The 18,889-nt window shown below is 40.6% G+C and overlaps 1 protein-coding gene across 1 annotated transcript in view; it reads right to left on the minus strand.

Moving 5' to 3' along the window:
- LOC128656862 (vomeronasal type-2 receptor 26-like) overlaps nucleotides 1-18,889 on the minus strand; it is a 109,329-nt gene that overhangs the window by 38,161 nt on the left and 52,279 nt on the right. Inside the window, exon 4 of the mRNA XM_053711028.1 lies at nucleotides 17,864-17,987. Within this exon, the coding sequence (XP_053567003.1) occupies nucleotides 17,864-17,987 (124 nt within the window). The remainder of the gene's footprint in view (nucleotides 1-17,863; nucleotides 17,988-18,889) is intronic.

Here is an 18,889-nt window from a genome sequence, read left to right on the forward strand (position 1 = left end):
CCAAACAATATGATGATATTTGTCAAATCTTAAAAAGAAATTTTAGTATGTTGTCTGCTGATGACAGATTGAAGGAGGTAGTAGAGAAAGGTCTAAGAGTATCCTATAAGAAAAACAAAACTATAGGTAACTTAATAGCACCCACCAGGTTGAGAAAACCAAGCCAAAATGTGTCATCATGGTTGAGCTGTAAGGGCACCTTTCGCTGCCACCATCGCACCTGTGTGGCATGCGAGAAGGTGACGATAGGAAATCAGTTCAACTCATTGACAACTGGCCAGGTATTCGAAATAGACACATGTCTCAACTGCAGATCTACCTATGTGGTATATGTCATCAGTTGTAGGAATTGTTCCCTCCAATATGTGGGTCTCATGACCAGGGAGGCCAGGGTCCGTATAAAAGAACATCTAGCAGATATTAGGGCTGGAGTACTATCCACCCCCTTAGTACAACACTTTGCGGGCATACATTCTAAAGATACTTCTACCTTCTCTTGGACCATCATAGAAAAGGTTCCCCCACTCAAAGGAGGACAGGACAGGAACCGAAGGCTGGGGGAGAGAGAAGTGTTTTGGATCTTCAAATTGAGGACAAGGGTCCCTGAAAGCCTTAATTCTGAATATGATTTGATAAATTTTTGGTAACGTCATATTCTTTTGTGAACTCAATTCTCCCCTAGCCTAAGGTCCTGTTCCTCTCCTCCTTCCCAGTTTTCTTATCTGAAACTGAGCAAGTGAATCCCCTTGCCTATGGAGAGAATAGGAGAAATACTTATTGGTTCAATGCTTACTCGATTCCCTATTATCATCCATTTTACCCAAGTTCTCTAATAAGATCCCACTAGTTAGGTAATACTAAGTATACAAGTTATAGACGCAGTACCTACTGTCTTATTATGAGCAAGCATACGAATATATAGCAGAATCAATACTTTTTTTTTTTTAATATAATGTTTATTTGGAAATCACAAACATGATTATAATACATAGACACTATCCATCAGAAATTCAGCGTTTAAACAATAATATAATAAAGAAAAACGAACAAGAAATCTCTTGTACAAAAATTGGAATAGGACTAAATATAACATGACATCATCTTTGCTGTGATTTCCACAAGTTTTTCTAATTTTACCCCCCCCCCTTTGAATCACACTGACCTGTGTGATACAGCAGATAAAAAAGAAACAACAACGCTAAAGAAAAGGAAAAAAAAAAAAAAAAAAAAAAAGGGTAAGGGAAAAAGAGAAACCCTTGGGTTGGACTAAATTGCTCCCCCATCATTAATTATCCAGGAAGAAGGAAACAGGCCTCCTAATACTAGTTCTGCGAAGCTGATAGATAATAAAAATGGAAAGAGTATCTGTTTTTGTATGGGCAGGGGGAATGACTTGATGGCTGGACACCATCCTAATAAAAAGTTCTTGATTCTCTTATCTGAAGCATCCTGCAAATGGTAAGATTCAAACACTATTTGCTCCTGTATTGACCTAATAATCTCTACAAACCCTGGCACTCTCTTAACTATCCAATATTTTAATATCAGATGTCTCACCGTTAATATAATGGTATTGACAACCCCTGTCCAGTGGCTATCACTAATATTTAATGGAGATATCAACAAGATAATATCTCGTAACTTCAGAGATAAAGATATTTTAAAATGTTGGTTAATCCAAAAGGTGATTTTTGACCAGAGTTGATTGATTTTGGGGCAAAACCAAAACATGTGTAGCATGTCAGCTCTAGCATATGAACATCTAGGGCAACTACTTGACCTGTTTGTATAAAATTTAGCGATTTTCAGAGGATATAAGTAGAAATTATTAATAAGCTTCATGTGGGATTCTTTCCAGCCCATAGAGACCTTACATTTCTTAGAGATAGAAAAGCTCTGTATGATACTCTCCTGATTGACCTCAGGGATATAAGGAGACCAGAAGTTGCAGATCTTATCCAGATATACTTGACTCTGTTTAGACAGCATAATATCATACATTAATGAGATCGATGTATCACCTACAGAAAATTTCTGTAAGAGTACTCTAACCTCCGACCAGGCAAATGATAAAGGAAAAAGCCAATTTTGAGCAGAAATATAGTGTCTGACCTGGAAGTATGCAAACAAATTAGATCTAGGAAGATCATATAGCTGAAAAAGAGATTCCGCTGTAAACATCTGGTGATTTCCATCTAGTAGTTGTTTTATCAGGTTTAACCCTCTTTCAGCCTATACTTTAAAGACTTTTTGATAGATACCTGGGATAAAATGAGGATTACCTCTAATAGGGAGGAAGTCTGAATATGTTGGATCAATGCTTAACATACTACAGAACTTGTGCCAGGCTATTACTATATTCTTAAATGATATGAGAGAGGCAACGTTAGATGGTAACTGTTGTGGTTTACAGTGAAGAATAGCCTTTAAGGCAAAAGGATATATTAACGAAGTCTCTTCCTCAATAGAGGAAACTATATTGGCCTCTGTGATCCAATCACAAGCAAATTTAATTAACGTAGCTATATTGTATAGCTTGACATCAGGGAGAGATAAGCCCCCTGTAGATGACTTCTGCATTAATCTAGCCAAAGCGATACAGGGTTTTTTGTCCTTCCATAAAAATTTCGAAATAAATCCGTACAATTTCCTAATGTCCTTATTCAAGATGAATATAGGAAGATTTTGGAGTGGATAGAGAAGACGAGGAAAGATAATTGTTTTAATCAGGTTCACCCTTGCCGTTAAAGCCAAAGGAAATGAGGCCCATAAATGAAGATCTAATTAAATTTTTTGAAACAGGGGCAAATAATTTGCTGAATACCAAAATTTGGGATTCTTATGCAGAACCAGGCCAAGATATTTAATGGCATTCACCATTTTGAATGGAGTTTTGACAGTGGGACAAGTCAATTTACCTAGGCACATCAATTCACTTTTTTCCAAGTTGACCTGGTATCCTGAAAATGCACTAAATTCTTCAAGAAGTTGCAGTAAGATTGGGATAGATTGGTGAATATCCTCCAGAAAAACCAGTATATCATCAGCATATAACAACACTTTTAACCGTTGAGAGCCAAGGGGAATCCCCTGTAAACTATCCCTTAATCTGATTGCAAATGGTTCCAACGCCAGGTTAAACAATAATGGGGATAACGGACAACCTTGTCTAGTGCCCCGTTGCAACATTATCTGAGAAGAGCGCTCCCCATTTATCAGTAGGTAGGACATAGGTTTAGTATAAATTCTATTTACAAACTGGACAAAGTTTCCCTTAAACCCAAACCTTTCAAGTGATCGAAATAGGTGCTCCCATATAATAGAATCGAATGCTTTAGTAGCATCTAACGTGAGTACCGCACTATTTTGTAAAGACAAATTTTTATGACCTTGGTCAATATTCCAAGCATAATCCAAAAAGGAAGTGACTTTGCGGAAGTTCTTAATTGGGTTCCTAGCAGTCATAAACCCCGACTGGTCAGGATGTATAAGATTCTGTAGACAACGAGATAATCTTGCCGCTATAATAGCGGCAAGGATCTTATAGTCGGTGTTTAACACCGAAATTGGCCTGTAAGAGGCTAAATCTTCTGAATCTTTGCCTTTTTTCAGAATCAATGAGATGTTTGCAGCAGAAAAATATGAAGAGATTGGATTATCAGAAGCATAATAGATATTAAATAGATCTTCCAGTATCGAAAGCAGCTCTTCCTTTAGACACTTATAAAATTCTGCAGGAAACCCGTCTGGGCCTGCAGCCTTATTCAATTTCAATTGGTCAATTACATTACCAATCTCTGTACGAGAAATGGGGTCATTCAATGCAGCCAATTCTTCAGATTGTATTATTGGTAGTTGAATCTTGGACCAGAAAGCCTCTTGCTCCGCATGATTTATATTAACAGATGCATATAGCTATTGATAGTAATTAAAAAATACTCCCTCAATTTCTTTGGAATTAGTATATCTAGAGTCCCGACATTTAATAGCTGGAATAAGATTTTTTTTTTTCCTGCTTTTAGTGAGCCTCGCTAGATGTTTTGCAGAGGACCCATGAAACCCTCTGTAATATCGATTTATTTTTAATTCCTCTACCTGAGATTTTTGCTTTAGAAAAAGGTCTCTCTCCTTTCTAAATCCCAAATATATTTCCCAATTAGTCGAGGAAGGATCATTCTGAACTCTCCTAAAAGCATTCTTTACCTTATTGGAGATTTGGAATTCTCTATCCTTAATCTTCTTGTCTCGTCGTTTTGTGTATGCCGTGATCTCCCCCCGTAAAACGGCTTTTGCCGCCTCCCAAAATATTTCTACTTTATTCCTATAATTAACATTGAACCTACCATATTCTAACCATTTCTGTTTCATCCAGAAACAAAATCTGGAATCAGAATAAAGGAACCTAGGGAAGCAAAATATAGCTTTACTGGATTTACTCCTACCATTCGGGGGAAAATAGAGTGAAATAATTGCGTGGTCCGAGACCAGAATTTCTGCAATCTCCGTCTCCAGTTTCCAAACAGATAGAGGTTCCGAGACTAAGAACAGATCTATCCTAGAAAAGGTCCTATGGGCTTTGGACTCGCACGTAAAAACCTGAAGATCCGGGTTTTTGATGCGCCATATATCAACCAGATTTAATTTGAAGCAGAAGTTTTTAAACAATTTGGCATTTTTTTTATATAGAGACATATTTTTCTTGGAGAATCGGTCTAATTCTGGGTATAGGGTCGTGTTAAAATCTCCACACAACACAAGATTTTCCCCTTTAAACGGGTATAACTTACTTTGGATTTTCCTCCAAAATTCTGCCGAAAATTGGTTAGGGGCATAGATATTACAAAATATGAATCTTGTATTCATAATACTGATTTGGAGTAAAATATATCTAGCAGAGGGATCGATTTCAGTTTTAATAATCTTGTATTCAAGCTCTTTATGGATTAAAACTACCACTCCCGCTTTTTTACTAAGACCTGAAGAGGTGATAACCTCTCCTACCCATTTAATCTTAAGCTTGGCAGCCTCTAACTCGTTGAGGTGCGTTTCCTGTAAAAAGACTAGGTCCGGTTTATGTTTAGCCAAAGTTTTAATGATTAATTTACGTTTAACTGGGGAAGAGATTCCCCCCACATTCCAGGATAGTATCTTAACTCCTTCTGCCATCATCCTTTGCTATACGCCCTATCAAAAAATGGGGGAAATAAAGAAGAGAGAGGGAAGAGAGAAAAAATAGAAAAATAGAAAGAAAAAAAAAACAAACAAAAAAAAAAAACAACAAAAACAGGAAAGATTTTAAAATAAATAAGTCCAGACTTATCAATAATCATAATTAACAAAATAAGCTTTTTTTCCATTATCCTTCATGCATGCTCTGACCAAGCTGGATACCTAAACTGTAATATAGAGCCCACTAATCCGCCAGAGCTCTGCTGGTCGGATTATGAGTTTGATCTGGTATGCCTTCGTATGCCTTAATAAAATCTTTAACCATGTTAATTTCACTGAACGAGTGTCTTGTTCCCTTATCCTCCACTACAATTCTAGCTGGATAAAGTAGTCTCGCTTTTAAACCTTTATTTATGAGCTGGGTGCAATATGGGGCCATCCCTTTCCTCCTGGAGGAAGTCTCAGAAGAGAAATCCTGAAACAAGAGGATTTTACTGTTGCCGAATATTGGAGGGTCAGTTTTTTTGAACCATTTTAGTATGTCCACTTTATCCTGAAATTTTAAAAACTTGCATATAGCCATTCTAGGTCTAGCAAACCCATTCTCTGCCACTCTCTTCGGGCCCACCCTGTGCGCCCTTTCAATTATTAGAGGTAGGGATTGAGTTGGCATACCCAGGGCCTGTGGTAACGTAACAGACATGAATTTACTTATGTCATCAAATTCAGATAATTCAGGCAGGCCTATAATCCTGATGTTATTGCGTCTGGAGCGATCTTCGAGATCCTCCAGGCGCAATTGCATACTGTCTATTTTGGCCTGTTGTTTCTGGGAGGCTACCTTAAAGCTATTTGCCTGATCTTCCAATAAAGAGATTCTATTCTCGGCTTCGACCATTCTCGCTGAGAATTGTTTAACCTCTGAAGAGAGTACCCCTATTTCTGTAACTATAGTACCTAATTCCTTTTTGATTACCTCAAATTGGGGGGAAAACATAGCTGAAAGCTGTCCAATCAATACCTGAGTATCGATGACCGACGTCACAATGTCCGCCACCCCATCGATACTGGTATCTGCCGTTTTGGCTTTTTTATCCTTGGGCTTCACAGGCATCTTAGGTGAATTAGCTCTCACCTGTGACACAAACTTATCCATTAAGTGCAATACAAAAAATAGAAAATATGTCTGGCCAGTACCCCGCACTACTAAGCTAGGGTTTGGCTTTTGATGTGAAAATAATTGTGAATAATCAAAACACTGGGGTAGAGGACCCCTAGATCCAGCGAGGAAAAACCTTTCTCCTATGTGAGTGCAAAAAAAATCAAAAGAGTGTGATTATATAAGTGGGAAATTTGTCTGTGCATTTGGTGGCAGATAGCTGCCTCTATATCAAAAGGGAAAAAACAATAAATAAACAAAATAATAATCAGGGGGTCAAGGACCCACTGGTGAAAAAGTGCTGAGGGCCTATGCCCAATTTAACGTTCACTAAACTCAGGAAAAAAAAAAAACGGTCAGGATACCAGCTCCTCCAATTCTATTATTAATAATCTGGTACTTTTGTTCGCTCAAAAACATAATTACAGTTAAATCTGACCATGATCTAACCATATACTGGTCTAAGTTGAATTTAAGAGCGAGAAACACATTTATCAGAATATTGGGGTAGAAAACAATATTTAGCCTTCAAACACAGTAATAACCCACTTTACATTAAATTCTTTTTTTCTTTCTTTCTTTCCCTCCTTTTTTTTTTTTTTTTTTTGTTTTTTGAAGCTTATGAACAAAAAACAAACATTAATGCAGTAAAAAAAATTCTCTCAGGTAACTTTTCTTATAATATTGCTATATGTGGGTACTTGGCAGTATGACAAAACTCATGCAACTACCACAATTCTTTTGGGCTCTAAACCTCTTACCAACAAGCCCTGGGGAACACAATGTTAATCACTGTTTGCTAAAAGTTCAGTCTCTGGAAACAGAAAAAATGAAAAAAAGTCACACATATGCCTATAACTTTAGCACAAGCCCTTTTTCTCTTTTTCCTTTCTTCCCTTCCTTACGGTAACACGGTCAGACTTGACATGCTCACTGCTTGCTAGATGTTTAGTCTCTGGGGAGAAAAAGGATCACAAATATGCCTATAGCTTCAGCATAAGCCCTTTTTTCCCTTCTTTCCTTACGGTAACACAGACAGGCTTAACATGATCACTGTTTACTAGATATACAATCTCTGGAAAAGAAATGATCCCATGTAAGCCTTTAGCTCCAGCACAAGTCCTTCTCTTTTTTCTTTTCTCTGCTCTCTCCCTCCTCATGGTAACAAACACAGGGCTAACATAGCAATCCTCAAAAGAGTGGAACAAATGATTAGGGACCCAGTCCTAAATATCCCGTGTACTCCTGTTAAGCCGTCCACAGCTCAGACCTGGACTATTTCGCCCGGCAACACCTTACAGCCAAACAGCTCAGCCCGTGTCGTATGCATACAATCTCTGCAGGGACAAGACAGCACAGTTCTTTAAATAGTACCCATCAGGGCTTACCAGAGTGCAGTTGCCGGGTAGGATTGGGATGCCTCCTTATCTCTCGTCCGTGAATTCACCGTCTGCTCCGGATCAACAGTGCTCCCCACGTCGTGGGAGCTCCACTGAGTTTGCCACTGTGGTGGGGGTGCTTAGCATCCGGATCCCTCCGCACACCTTCAGCACCTCCCCCTGCAGCTTCTCTGGGTTCCGGATTATGCGGACAGGCTCCTCTATCCCCGGCAAGCAGGCGGCTTGCGTATGAAGGTAGGTTGCGGGTACAATCCCCTCTGTATGCTTTCGATGCAATTGTGCACCAGGGCACGCTGGAAACTCCTGGACTTTGAAAAAGAAGTGTGAAGTGGCGGTTCTACCGCCGGCCTAAGCGGCCTCTGAGATTTCCTCCTCAGGCTGTCATACAGCCAAATTTCAGCCCTACTGAACCCCTCTTGAGTCGGGGCTATGAGGCAATGAGTAGGGGCAGTGATTGTAGTCACTAGGTCGGAACGCCGACATGGAGCATGCTGCTGTTAAGCTCCGCCCTCAGACCGGAAATCGTCACCCCATCTATTGCAGAATCAATACTTAATATCTAGCAATACAATAAGGAAAGTAGCTTAGTGAATAGATGCATACACTGAGGTCCCATCGCACACTAAACATCCCTGACAGTTTAACTATCATATACTGTCACAAGAACATTATCCTCTGTTTTCGTTCACAGATCTGTATATTCTAGGCTCTCATTACCTTTATTCCTTCTAATTTTGTTCAGTATGTAGTTATATTTATGTCTCTACAGGAAGAATCGGAATTTAATTTCATGCATTTCTCAACAATTTGTTGATGTTGCTTTCAATCTGTGTATTCATTATATTTTTTATCTTGCTTTATATGTCCATTATAGCATGTCTTATATAATTTTTCATGTTATATTTCAGAGTACATGGAAGCAGAAGTTCTACTTAGAATGAGAGAGAACTGGTGAACTGCGCATTATCCATGAAATACAAGACATAGCATGATTGTAACTCTACAACTCACTGCACATGGTTATTTATATCTAGGTAGTTGATAAAACTCAGATAAATTTGTGCCTCTTTTATCCATGCAGTGGAGGTTAATTAATTAATTTATTAGTATGCTACATAACACATTAGGAGTTTCAATGTAAACACTGTATTTGATTTTCTGTGTACTAAACAGAACTTCTTGATTGGTCCCTTTTGGTTTTTAGCAATAATGGGTGGGTCCCCAGCAACCAATGGGAAGCTGACTGCTAGCCTTTTTAAAGAGCACACACAAACATTTTTAACTAGGCAATGAGTAAGGCAATCTGCTGAAACGCGTATACCTGTCTATTTTTGCAGTCTGCTTCCAACAGTAGATTTACTTTGTCATGTATTAACCCTGGGGAGAACGTTCCTACTCTCCCCTCACACTGTTCGTTTTTTGGTTAGTCACTGACTCACCATGGTGTGTTTATTTCACTCATTTGCGTTGTAACATTATTAGTTTTTTTTAAATAAACCCTTTTTTGTTGCAACTCATTCGCACCTGTGCTCCTCGCATTCTTTCACTTTGTTCCTATTGGCCTCCCGGAGAGAGCACAGGCAGGAAGTGAGCGCAATACTCTGACCGCACAGCCTGCTCGTTGTCAGGGACATTTGGAGAGGAGGTGTCACACACCGCATTGACAGAGGAAGTTGCCTTGGGAGCTACACGGCACCTCTTACCGGCGGAGACACAAATCACACGGCAGCAATTGGCAGACAGAGGACGATTCCCGGTGGGTGACAGCAGGATTGAAGGTACAAGTTTGCTTTTATCCCACAGTTCTGCATTTGGCAAACTCGTTGTGAACTTTTGTGAATGTATATATTTATTCATTTTGCGGTGTGATAGTTGTGACGAGGCACCGGTCTGATTAGGAAACGGACGGAACCTCACTCCTACTAACAGAGCTCAGGACTGTCTCTAAAGAACACTGCATGTATGCAAGCTGCATATTCTTACACAGTTTGTGAGCAATAAATTGGTGTTAGCACGCCGCTCCACTGGTTACTCTCCCCCACAGTTCTTTCCTTAATTTGATTTTTAACAAGCTATTAAATAGTTAATAACTATTTAATAGCTATTGTACCTAGTTAAAATAAATTGAAAGTTGCCTGTAAAATAAAAATAAATCCTAAGATAGCTAGAATATAATTATTATTTATATTGTAGCTATATTAGGGTTTATTTTAAAGGTAAGTATTTAGTTTTAAATAGGATTAATTTAGTTAATAATAAAAATATTATTTAGATTTATTTAATTAATATTTAAGTTAGGGGGGCATTAGGGTTAGGGTTAGACTTAGGTTTAGGGGTTAATAATTTTATTACAGTGGCGGGGGCGTAGTGGGGGGCAGAATAGGGGTTAATACATTTATTATAGGTGGCGATGGTGTAGGGGGGGCAGATTAGGGGTTAATACATTTATTATAGGTGGCGACGGTGTATGGGGGCAGATTAGGGGTTAATAAATTTATTATAGGTGGCGACGGTGTAGGGGGGGCAGGATAGGGGTTAATACATTTAATATAGGTTGCGGTGGGCTCCGGGAGCGGCGGTTTAGGGGTTAATATGTATAGAGTAGCTTGCGGTGGGTTCCGGGAGCGGCGGTTTAGGGGGTAATAACTTTATTTAGTTGCAGCGGTGTAGGGGGGGACAGATTAGGGGTGTTTAGACTCGGGGTACATGTTAGGGTGTTAGGTGCAGACAGCTCCCATAGAAATCAATGGGATGTCTGTCAGCAGCGAACTTGTACTTTCGCTATGGTCAGACTCCCATTGATTCCTATGGGATCCGCCGCCTCCAGGGGCGGCGGATTGAAAACCAGGTACGCTGGGCCGTAAAAGTGCCGAGCGTACCTGCTAGTCATTTGATAACTAGCAAAAGTAGTGAGAATGTGCCGCACTTGTGTGCGGAACATCTGGAGTGACGTAAGAATCGATCTGTGTCGGACTGAGTCCGGCAGATCGAAGCTTACGTCACAAAATTCTACTTTTGCCGGTCTCGAGCCTTTGATAACTAAGGCGAATCAGCCTCGCCACAAATACGCTGCGGAATTCCAGCGTATTTGAGGTTGACGGCTTGATAACTACCCCCCAGGATGTCTAGAGATCTATGGACCAAATAAGTACTGGGACAGCCGCTTATGTTTGCTTCTGTACAGGTGGTTGGTTGTTAGAGTAGCCCCAGGCTTAAAAAGGATAGCAGGTTATATGTAAGTAAGGGCTGAATTTTGTGTCCAAATTGACAACTGGGGTAGATGTGGCTTTTCCAGTATTAGGGAAGACCCAGTGTATTTCCAATTGTTCTGGTTCAGTCTGAAAGGGACGTGGGGCGACCAGAGGACAACTAAAAACCAAAGTGGGCCCAGGGGAACCCCTTGATAGTTAGGCCAGACTCATGTAAAGTTTATTGGCTTGAGGCGCAATGGGGATGATAGTGCATAAGGCTGAGGTGGTGAAAAGCAGTTCAATGAGGAGGCCTTAGGTTAAGGCAGGTAATACTTTGAAATGTTGCCTTATAAGTGGAAGGAATGGGACAGCGTCTAATATAGAAATACAATTAGTTCTTACCCCTGTGTATAGAGTCCTCAGGTGTCCTTATAGAGGGGCTAGTTCCTATTTTGAGTTGAGCAGCTGAACGTTTATGGCCCAGCTAGGCCCTCCCCACGTGGTGGCTGGATTTCACAATCTGTTGATGTAGCCTGCATGCAGATATGAGGGCCCGAAACAGCCCACGGCTTCAGTGTTGAGCAGATAGGTTGCCCCCCTGGCTGTAAGGTGGGGACACGAACCGGGTTGTGGTGATAGCGACAGGTGAGTCCCAGGGGTAAGCATGAGGTAGTTAGATAAAGCAACGTCAGGGCCCCTCCTCGGGTAGATCTCACTCCACAAGTTGTCTCCGGACACTCTCCACTGACTGGGGAGGTTACGGGAGTTAGCTCTCAATAGCCACCTCAAGTGTGGCCCACGGGTTTCTGTCAGAGCAGCGGCAACATAGGGGAGGTACGTGCACTCCTTGCTAATGGCGGATTGTCACGCCACTTAGATGCCGCTCCGACTTCTTCCTCCTGGGCCCAGCTAGAAGGTAAGAGCAGTTGCAGGGGAGCCTCTCTGATGCCCAGTACTCAGGATCAATTAGCACACGGCAGTGGATCGGAAACAGGAGGGCCAACTTGTAGGTCGATGGAGGCAGCGTGGGCCATTAATGCCAGTTTGTTATCCGCACAGATCCTCCACTAGAGCCAACCAGTAAGGACTCGTGGCGCAGAGACACCGGAGCGGAGCCCCGACCCTCCAGTGTCTGCTGTGATGGTTCAGCCTGTCTCTAGTAAAACGCTGCTTTCAGGCCCAGAATAGCCCGGGTTGTGGATGACTGCCTTTACTTGCCCTCAGATGGTCAGTGTCCAGCAATGAAGGGGTATTAATTCAAATAATTTCTCAAAATTTTAGTAAAAACTACTTTAATTACTTAATTCTTTGTGGAGCTCTTCACACTTGCGACCACTCGGCTCTGTGGCTAGCTCCGCCCTCCTGCTGCAAAACTTTAAGAACAAGGTTAAGGCTCCAAGGAGGAGCAACAGGCTTAAACAAAGGCCTGATTATGACCAAGGCCTGACAAAAAGATTGAACATCTGGCACATCCGCCTGGTGCTTATATAAAAGAATAGATAATGCAGAAATCTGACCCTTCAGAGAACTGACTGACAACCCTTTCTCCAGACCTTTCTGGAGAAAGGACAAAATTCTAGGAATCCTGACCCTACTCCAAGAGTAGACCTTTGATTCACACCGATAAAGGTATTTACACCATATCTTATGGTAAATTTTAAGAGTAACAGGCTTGCAAGCCTGCAGCATGGTCTCAATGGCTGACTGAGAAAAACCCATGCTTAGCCAAAACTAAGCGTTCAATTTCAAGGCAGTCAGCTTCAGAGAAACGAGATTTGGATGGAGGAAAGGACCCTGAATTAGAAGGTCCTTCCTCAGAGGAAACCTCCAAGGTGGCAGAGATGACATCTTCACTAAGTCTGCATACCAGATCCTGCAGGAGCTATTAGAATTACCAATGCTCTCTCCTGTTTGATACGAGCAATGATGCATGGAAGGAGCACAAATGGAGGAAACAGATATGTTAGACTGAAAACCCAAGGAACCGCCAGAGCATCTATCAGGGTGGCCTGTGGATCTCTTGACCTTGTACCATTTGGAAGCTTGGCCTTCTGCTGAGATGCCATCAGATCCAACTCCAGCACCCCCCACTTGAAGATTTACCTGAAGATTTACTCCGAGTTCCACCCTGGTGGTTGATGTAAGCCACTGAGGTGATGTTGTCCGAATCGAACCAGATAAACTGGGCTAAGGACAATTAAGGCCAAGCCATCAGAGCATTGTAAATCGCTCTCAACTCCAAAATGTTAATGGGAGAGCAGACTCCTCCCGAGTCCATAGTCCCTGCACCTTTAATGAGTCCCAGACTGTACCCCAGCCTAGCAGGCTGGCGTCTGTAGTCACAATCACCCAGGAAGGTCTCCGGAAGCATGTGCCCTGAGACAGATGCTCCTGAGAAAGCCACAATGGGAGAGAGTCTCTTGTTGACTGGTCTAGATCTATCATCTGACACAGATCCGAATGGTCTCTGTTGCAGAGCTCTCAAATGTAATCAAGCAAAGGGAATAATGTAAATGGAAGCGGCCATCAGTGGCTTAATGCATGGAGGTAATTGGTCTGATGGTCGCTTCCATTTACATTATTCCCTTTGCTCGATTACATTTGAGAGCTCTGCAACAGAGACCATTCGGATCTGTGTCAGATGATAGATCTAGAACAGCAGATTGAAGAGAGAGGGAAGAGGAGAGAATTTTGGATTTTCTGACCTCTGTCAGAAAATTTTTCATAGATAGGGAATCTATAATGATCCCTAAGAAAACCACCCTTGTAGCTGGAACAAGGGAACTCTTTTCCAGATTCACTTTCCATCTGTGGGAACATAGAAAAGACAACAATATCTCTGTATTGTTTACTTGGTGAAAAGATGGTGCCTGAACCAATATGTCGTTCAGGTAGGGCACCACAGCAATTCCCAAGACCTGACTACTGCCAAGAGAGCACCCATAACCTTTGAGAAGATTCTGGGAGCTGTGGCAATGCCAAACGGAAGTGCCACAAACTGAAAAGGCTTTTCTAGAAAAGCAAATCTCATGAATTTGTGATGATCCCTGTGGATGGGAACATGAAGATATGTGTCCTTTAGGTCTATGGTCGACAGGAACTGACCCCCTTGGACCAAAGGAATAATGGAACGAATGGTTTCTATTTTGAAGGATGGTACCCTAACAAATTTGTTGAGACACTTCAGATCTAAAATGGGTTGCAAAGTTACGTCTTTTTTGGGAACCACAAACAGATTTGAATAAAATCCTAGACCCTGTTCCCTTAGTGGAACTGGAACAATCACTCCAAAGAAAAAAAGATACTGAAAAGCAGTTCAAGAATGACTCTTTTTACCTGGTCTGCAGATAATCTTGAGAGGCGTAATCTGCCCCTGGGAGGGCAAGATTCAAATTCAATTTTTTACCCCTGAGATACTATGTCCACAGCCCAAGGATCTGGGACATCTCGTACCCACGCTTGATAAAACAGGGAAAATCTGCCCCCCACTTGATCCGAAACCGGACCGGGGACTGACCCTTAATGCTGACTTAGACTCAGCTGAGGGTTTCATAGATTGCTTCCCCATATTCAAAGACTGATTGGGCTTCCAAGAAGACTTGGACTGCTCCTGCTTGGATGAGGGAGAGGAAGACTTTTGACCTTTGAAGTTACGAAAGGAACGGAAATTACTTTGACGTCCTTTAGGACTGTTCTTCTTGTCTTGTGTTAGAAAAGACCCTTTTCTACCCATAATATCAGAAATAATTTCTGCCAGACCAGGTCCAAACAAGGTTTTACCCTTGTAAGGAAGTGCCAAAAGCTTGGACTTGGAGGCAACATCAGCTGACCAAGATTTTAGCCAAAAAGCCCCATGGGCTAGGACAGTGAAGCCAGACATCTTGGCTCCCAGTCTAATAAATTGCATGTTAGTGTCAGAATTAATAGAATTGGCTAGTTTGAGAGCCTTAATCCTATCTTGAATATCCTCCAATGGAGTCTCTTCTAAAATTGATCCAGACAAGGCTTTGCACCAATAAGATCCTGCACTAGCTACTGTGGCAATACAAACTGCAGGTTGCCATTGCAGACCCTGATGAACAAACATCTTTTTCAAATAAGCCTACAGCTTCTTGTCCATGATATCCTTAAAGGACCAGCTATCCTCTATAGGGATCATAGTTCTCTTAGCCAGAGTAGAAATAGCCCCTTCTACTTTAGGCACCGTGTGCCATGAATCTTTAATGGAGTCAGCAACAGGAAACATCTTTTTAAAGACGGGAGACGGGGAGAAAGGTATCCCTGGCCTCTCCCATTCCTGTGTAATAATCTCAGTCACACGGTCTGGTACAGGAAACACTTCCACAAAGGAAGGAACATCATAGTATTTATTAAGTTTACTAGATTTCTTAGGGTTGGCTATGTCAAAAGTATCAGAGTCGTCCAGAGTAGCCAATACCTCCTTTAACAGTACACAAAGGTATACACCTCCTAATATTTGACAGGGAGTGTGAGTTACGATAACCCATCAGAACTTGATCCAGAAAAAAAGGAGATTAAACGCTATTATATAGTTTGATTTGAACTAGATATGTATATATATGGCATAGGTACATTCTTATATATGAGTGGACACAGATCACAACATATTTAGCATATGTTTATACATCTTGAAGCAGTACAACATTTTTTAGAGCATTATTAACCCTGCGTGAGTTGGTTCAGTATTTTCTATCTTTTATTTAATTATATAACTAGCTAGACTTTATATTCTATCAGGACTCATAGGATCCATTTTAGTTAGGAGCCCATTACCCAGATATTAGGTTTTCACATTAGGAGTAGTAGGACGACATTCACATTTGGGCCTTATATTGTCCTATCATAACTCCCTTTACAAATGATCACATTCCATAAATTGCTAGTGTCTTGGTACTTTTAAATTGCGTGTTACCCTATTTTTATAAACATTTGAATAAAAGTTAAGTTTTAACCCTTTCTGGAAACTTCTGCCTACTAGTCTGGGCCTAGAGTGCTATGTGTGCATACATTTGTGTGGAATTTCTCCTATGTTCCACTTTTTGTTCTGTGTTCAAGCTTAAAGCTTGGCACATAAACTCCTACAGGAGGCTGAGAAGAACTGCAGGACACTGTATGTGATGCCATTAAGGCTTGGGATGTTTGAGGAGAAAGCTGTGGCATTGCCTGAACAGCATCATCCTGAGAGACATTGGGCTCAGAGGGCAACAATCTATCTTTACATTCAAAAGTTCTAGCTAAGCATACAGCACAGAACTGCATAGGCAAAACAATTTGTGCCTCAAGGCATAACAAGCATTTATCAAAATCTTGATCCATATCCATAATATCTTTTCCCCAAAGTTATTGTGGATTTTTTATTTTATTTTATTTGGTACCGACACTTTAAGAAAATAATACCTCAGAGTGTTTAACTCTACTTATCTTTAAATGCTTCCCAACGCTAGCTAAATAAACTGAATCAGGACCTCTGCACCTCAGCCTGACTGAGGTGTCTTACCTGACCACCGTAGTATAAATCAGACAAAAGATTCACACTGTTCCAAACTGCAGATTGTGATAATGAAAAAAAAAAAAAAAACGTCAGAGGACTCTCCTGCCTATCCGAGCATTCTCCGGAATGAAATGAGCACAGGAGCTGTCGGACAGTGACAAGGCCGCTCTACTTTAGAAACTGAATGCAGAAGAGCAGAAGTCACATGACTATCCGATTAGAAACTGCACAGCTAAATTAAAAGCGCACATTTCTGAGAAACTGATCTTATCTGCAAGATCATTAAACGGTCCAAACAAATTAGCCCAATATCCTCAATATACATTAACCCTTATGTATAAATAGAACATGAGCCACAATGAACAGTAAAGGATATACTTTAACCCAATAAAAGTATTAACCTCTTAGTCTCCTTAAACACAAATACAGTGCCTGCACCCTGCCTATAAATATCCTATATAAAGGATATAATATGTCCCAAATTAAAGTTGCTTATCAGTTTTCTTAAGTGCAAGTCTCCAATACCTGGAAGAAAAAAGGCACTTACCGGCAATCTAGCTGTCAGGCAGGACGACACCTTACAAGGTGTGAAAGGACACATACTCCTCACATAGACCTGTAGAAAAAGAAAGAACAGAGTAACCAACTCTGGCATTCTATAACTAGGGCAGCTTTGCTGGGGTGCTCTTTGCCTAATCCTGCTGGTCAGGAGTGATATTCCCACTAGTAATTGGAATGACGTCATGGACTCTCCATGTCTTAGGAAAGAAAACTTACTTAGAAGTTCCCAGTTAAGCTCTGTTGAAAAGGTAGCTGAAACTCCCAGACACTCCCCCCTCCCCCTTCCTCTGCATATGAAAAGACCCTTTACACAAACAGGAGCAAGCTGGAGTAGGTATACATCAGTATTCTTCTAAAACTTTGGGGCTTGGTTAGGAATCTGAAAATCAGCACAATGTTATGTAAAAATAAGCAAAACTATACTTTTTAAAAAAAATACAAACTGTATAGGCTATATAAATGGATCATCTACAAAACATTTATGCAAAGAAAAATCTAGTGTATACTATCCCTTTAAGGAGACGCGGTCTTACCACCGCTGCTTCGTAGAATGCAGCATCCAGTGCTTAATAAATCTACCCCCTAGGGTGAATGCTTTAACATTGCTTTCTGTGACACTGACTAGTTTCTTATTTTACAAGGAATCTTTACCAAAATGACAAAGTATATGTTGAATATTTTAATATGACAATTACACACAAATCTAGATTACAGCTGGGCAATATTTGAATTTATGGTTACTCACATATTTACTATTCTAATAGTTTCTTCTCTATGTATCAACCTGATAATCTAATGATTCATGTATTTATTTATTTTTTAAATTCAGATTTTTTTGTTATGTTTCTAGCAGTGTGCAGGAATCACAAACCTGTTGTATTAGATATTTCCCCTGCAGAGCACAAGACACAGTCATAGCAGCATTCTGGCTGCCCCTCTATTTTAGACATACGATATCCGGGAGTACAGCTATTACTGCATACTGAGATAGGGGTCTGTAGAGGAGAAAAAACAATGAGTGTAATGTAGCTAAATGTTATTATTAGACGCGTGCACGGGCAAGATATCTGTTCTGCAAAATCTTTTGTTCCGAATATTCAAAATACCTTGTATTTTGAATATTCGCAGTCCGTTCTGTTCGGTATTTGTCTTGTTTTAAAGTAAACAGCTAAACAATTACCAACCATTCATGGAGCATTTACATTTATTTTCATTAAAGGGACACTGAACCCAAATTTTTTCTTTCGTGATTCAGATAGAGCATGCAATTTTAAGCAACTTTCTAATTTACTCCTATTATCAATTTTTCTTCAGTCTCTTGCTATCTTTATTTGAAAAAGAAGGCATCTACGCTTTTTATTGATTCAGTACTCTGGACAGCACTTTTTTATTGGTGGATGAATTTATCCACCAATCAGCAAGAACAACCCAGGTTGTTCACTAAAAATGGGCCAGCATCTAAACTTACATTCTTGCATTTCAAATAAAGATACCAAGAAAATGAAGAAAATTTGATAATAGGAGTAAATTAGAAAGTTGCTTAAAAATTCATGCCCTATCTGAATCACAAAAAGAAAAAACTGGGGTTCAGTGTCCCTTTAAATGAATGTACATGTTCTACTGCTATAGGTGAAAAGGTTCACCTGTAGCGTAAAATACTTACCTAAGCGTGCGGGAGAGCCGCACTCACCTTCTGCTCTACTTCAGAGCCCCGGCTGTGCTAACAGGAGGTTAAGCTTGGAGGCTACCAGGGACTGCACTAAAGGACCTTTATTAAGATAAAATACATACAACGCGTTTCTCAGCTATATAGCTGTTTCTTCAGGCTGGTGTCTTGTCCCATTGCCTGGGAGCCAACACATACAACAGTCAGCTGGAGATTGCAAAGCCCAGGCTG

The sequence above is a fragment of the Bombina bombina genome, chromosome 4 (genome assembly GCF_027579735.1).
Source record: "Bombina bombina isolate aBomBom1 chromosome 4, aBomBom1.pri, whole genome shotgun sequence".
NCBI classification, from domain to species: domain Eukaryota; kingdom Metazoa; phylum Chordata; class Amphibia; order Anura; family Bombinatoridae; genus Bombina; species Bombina bombina.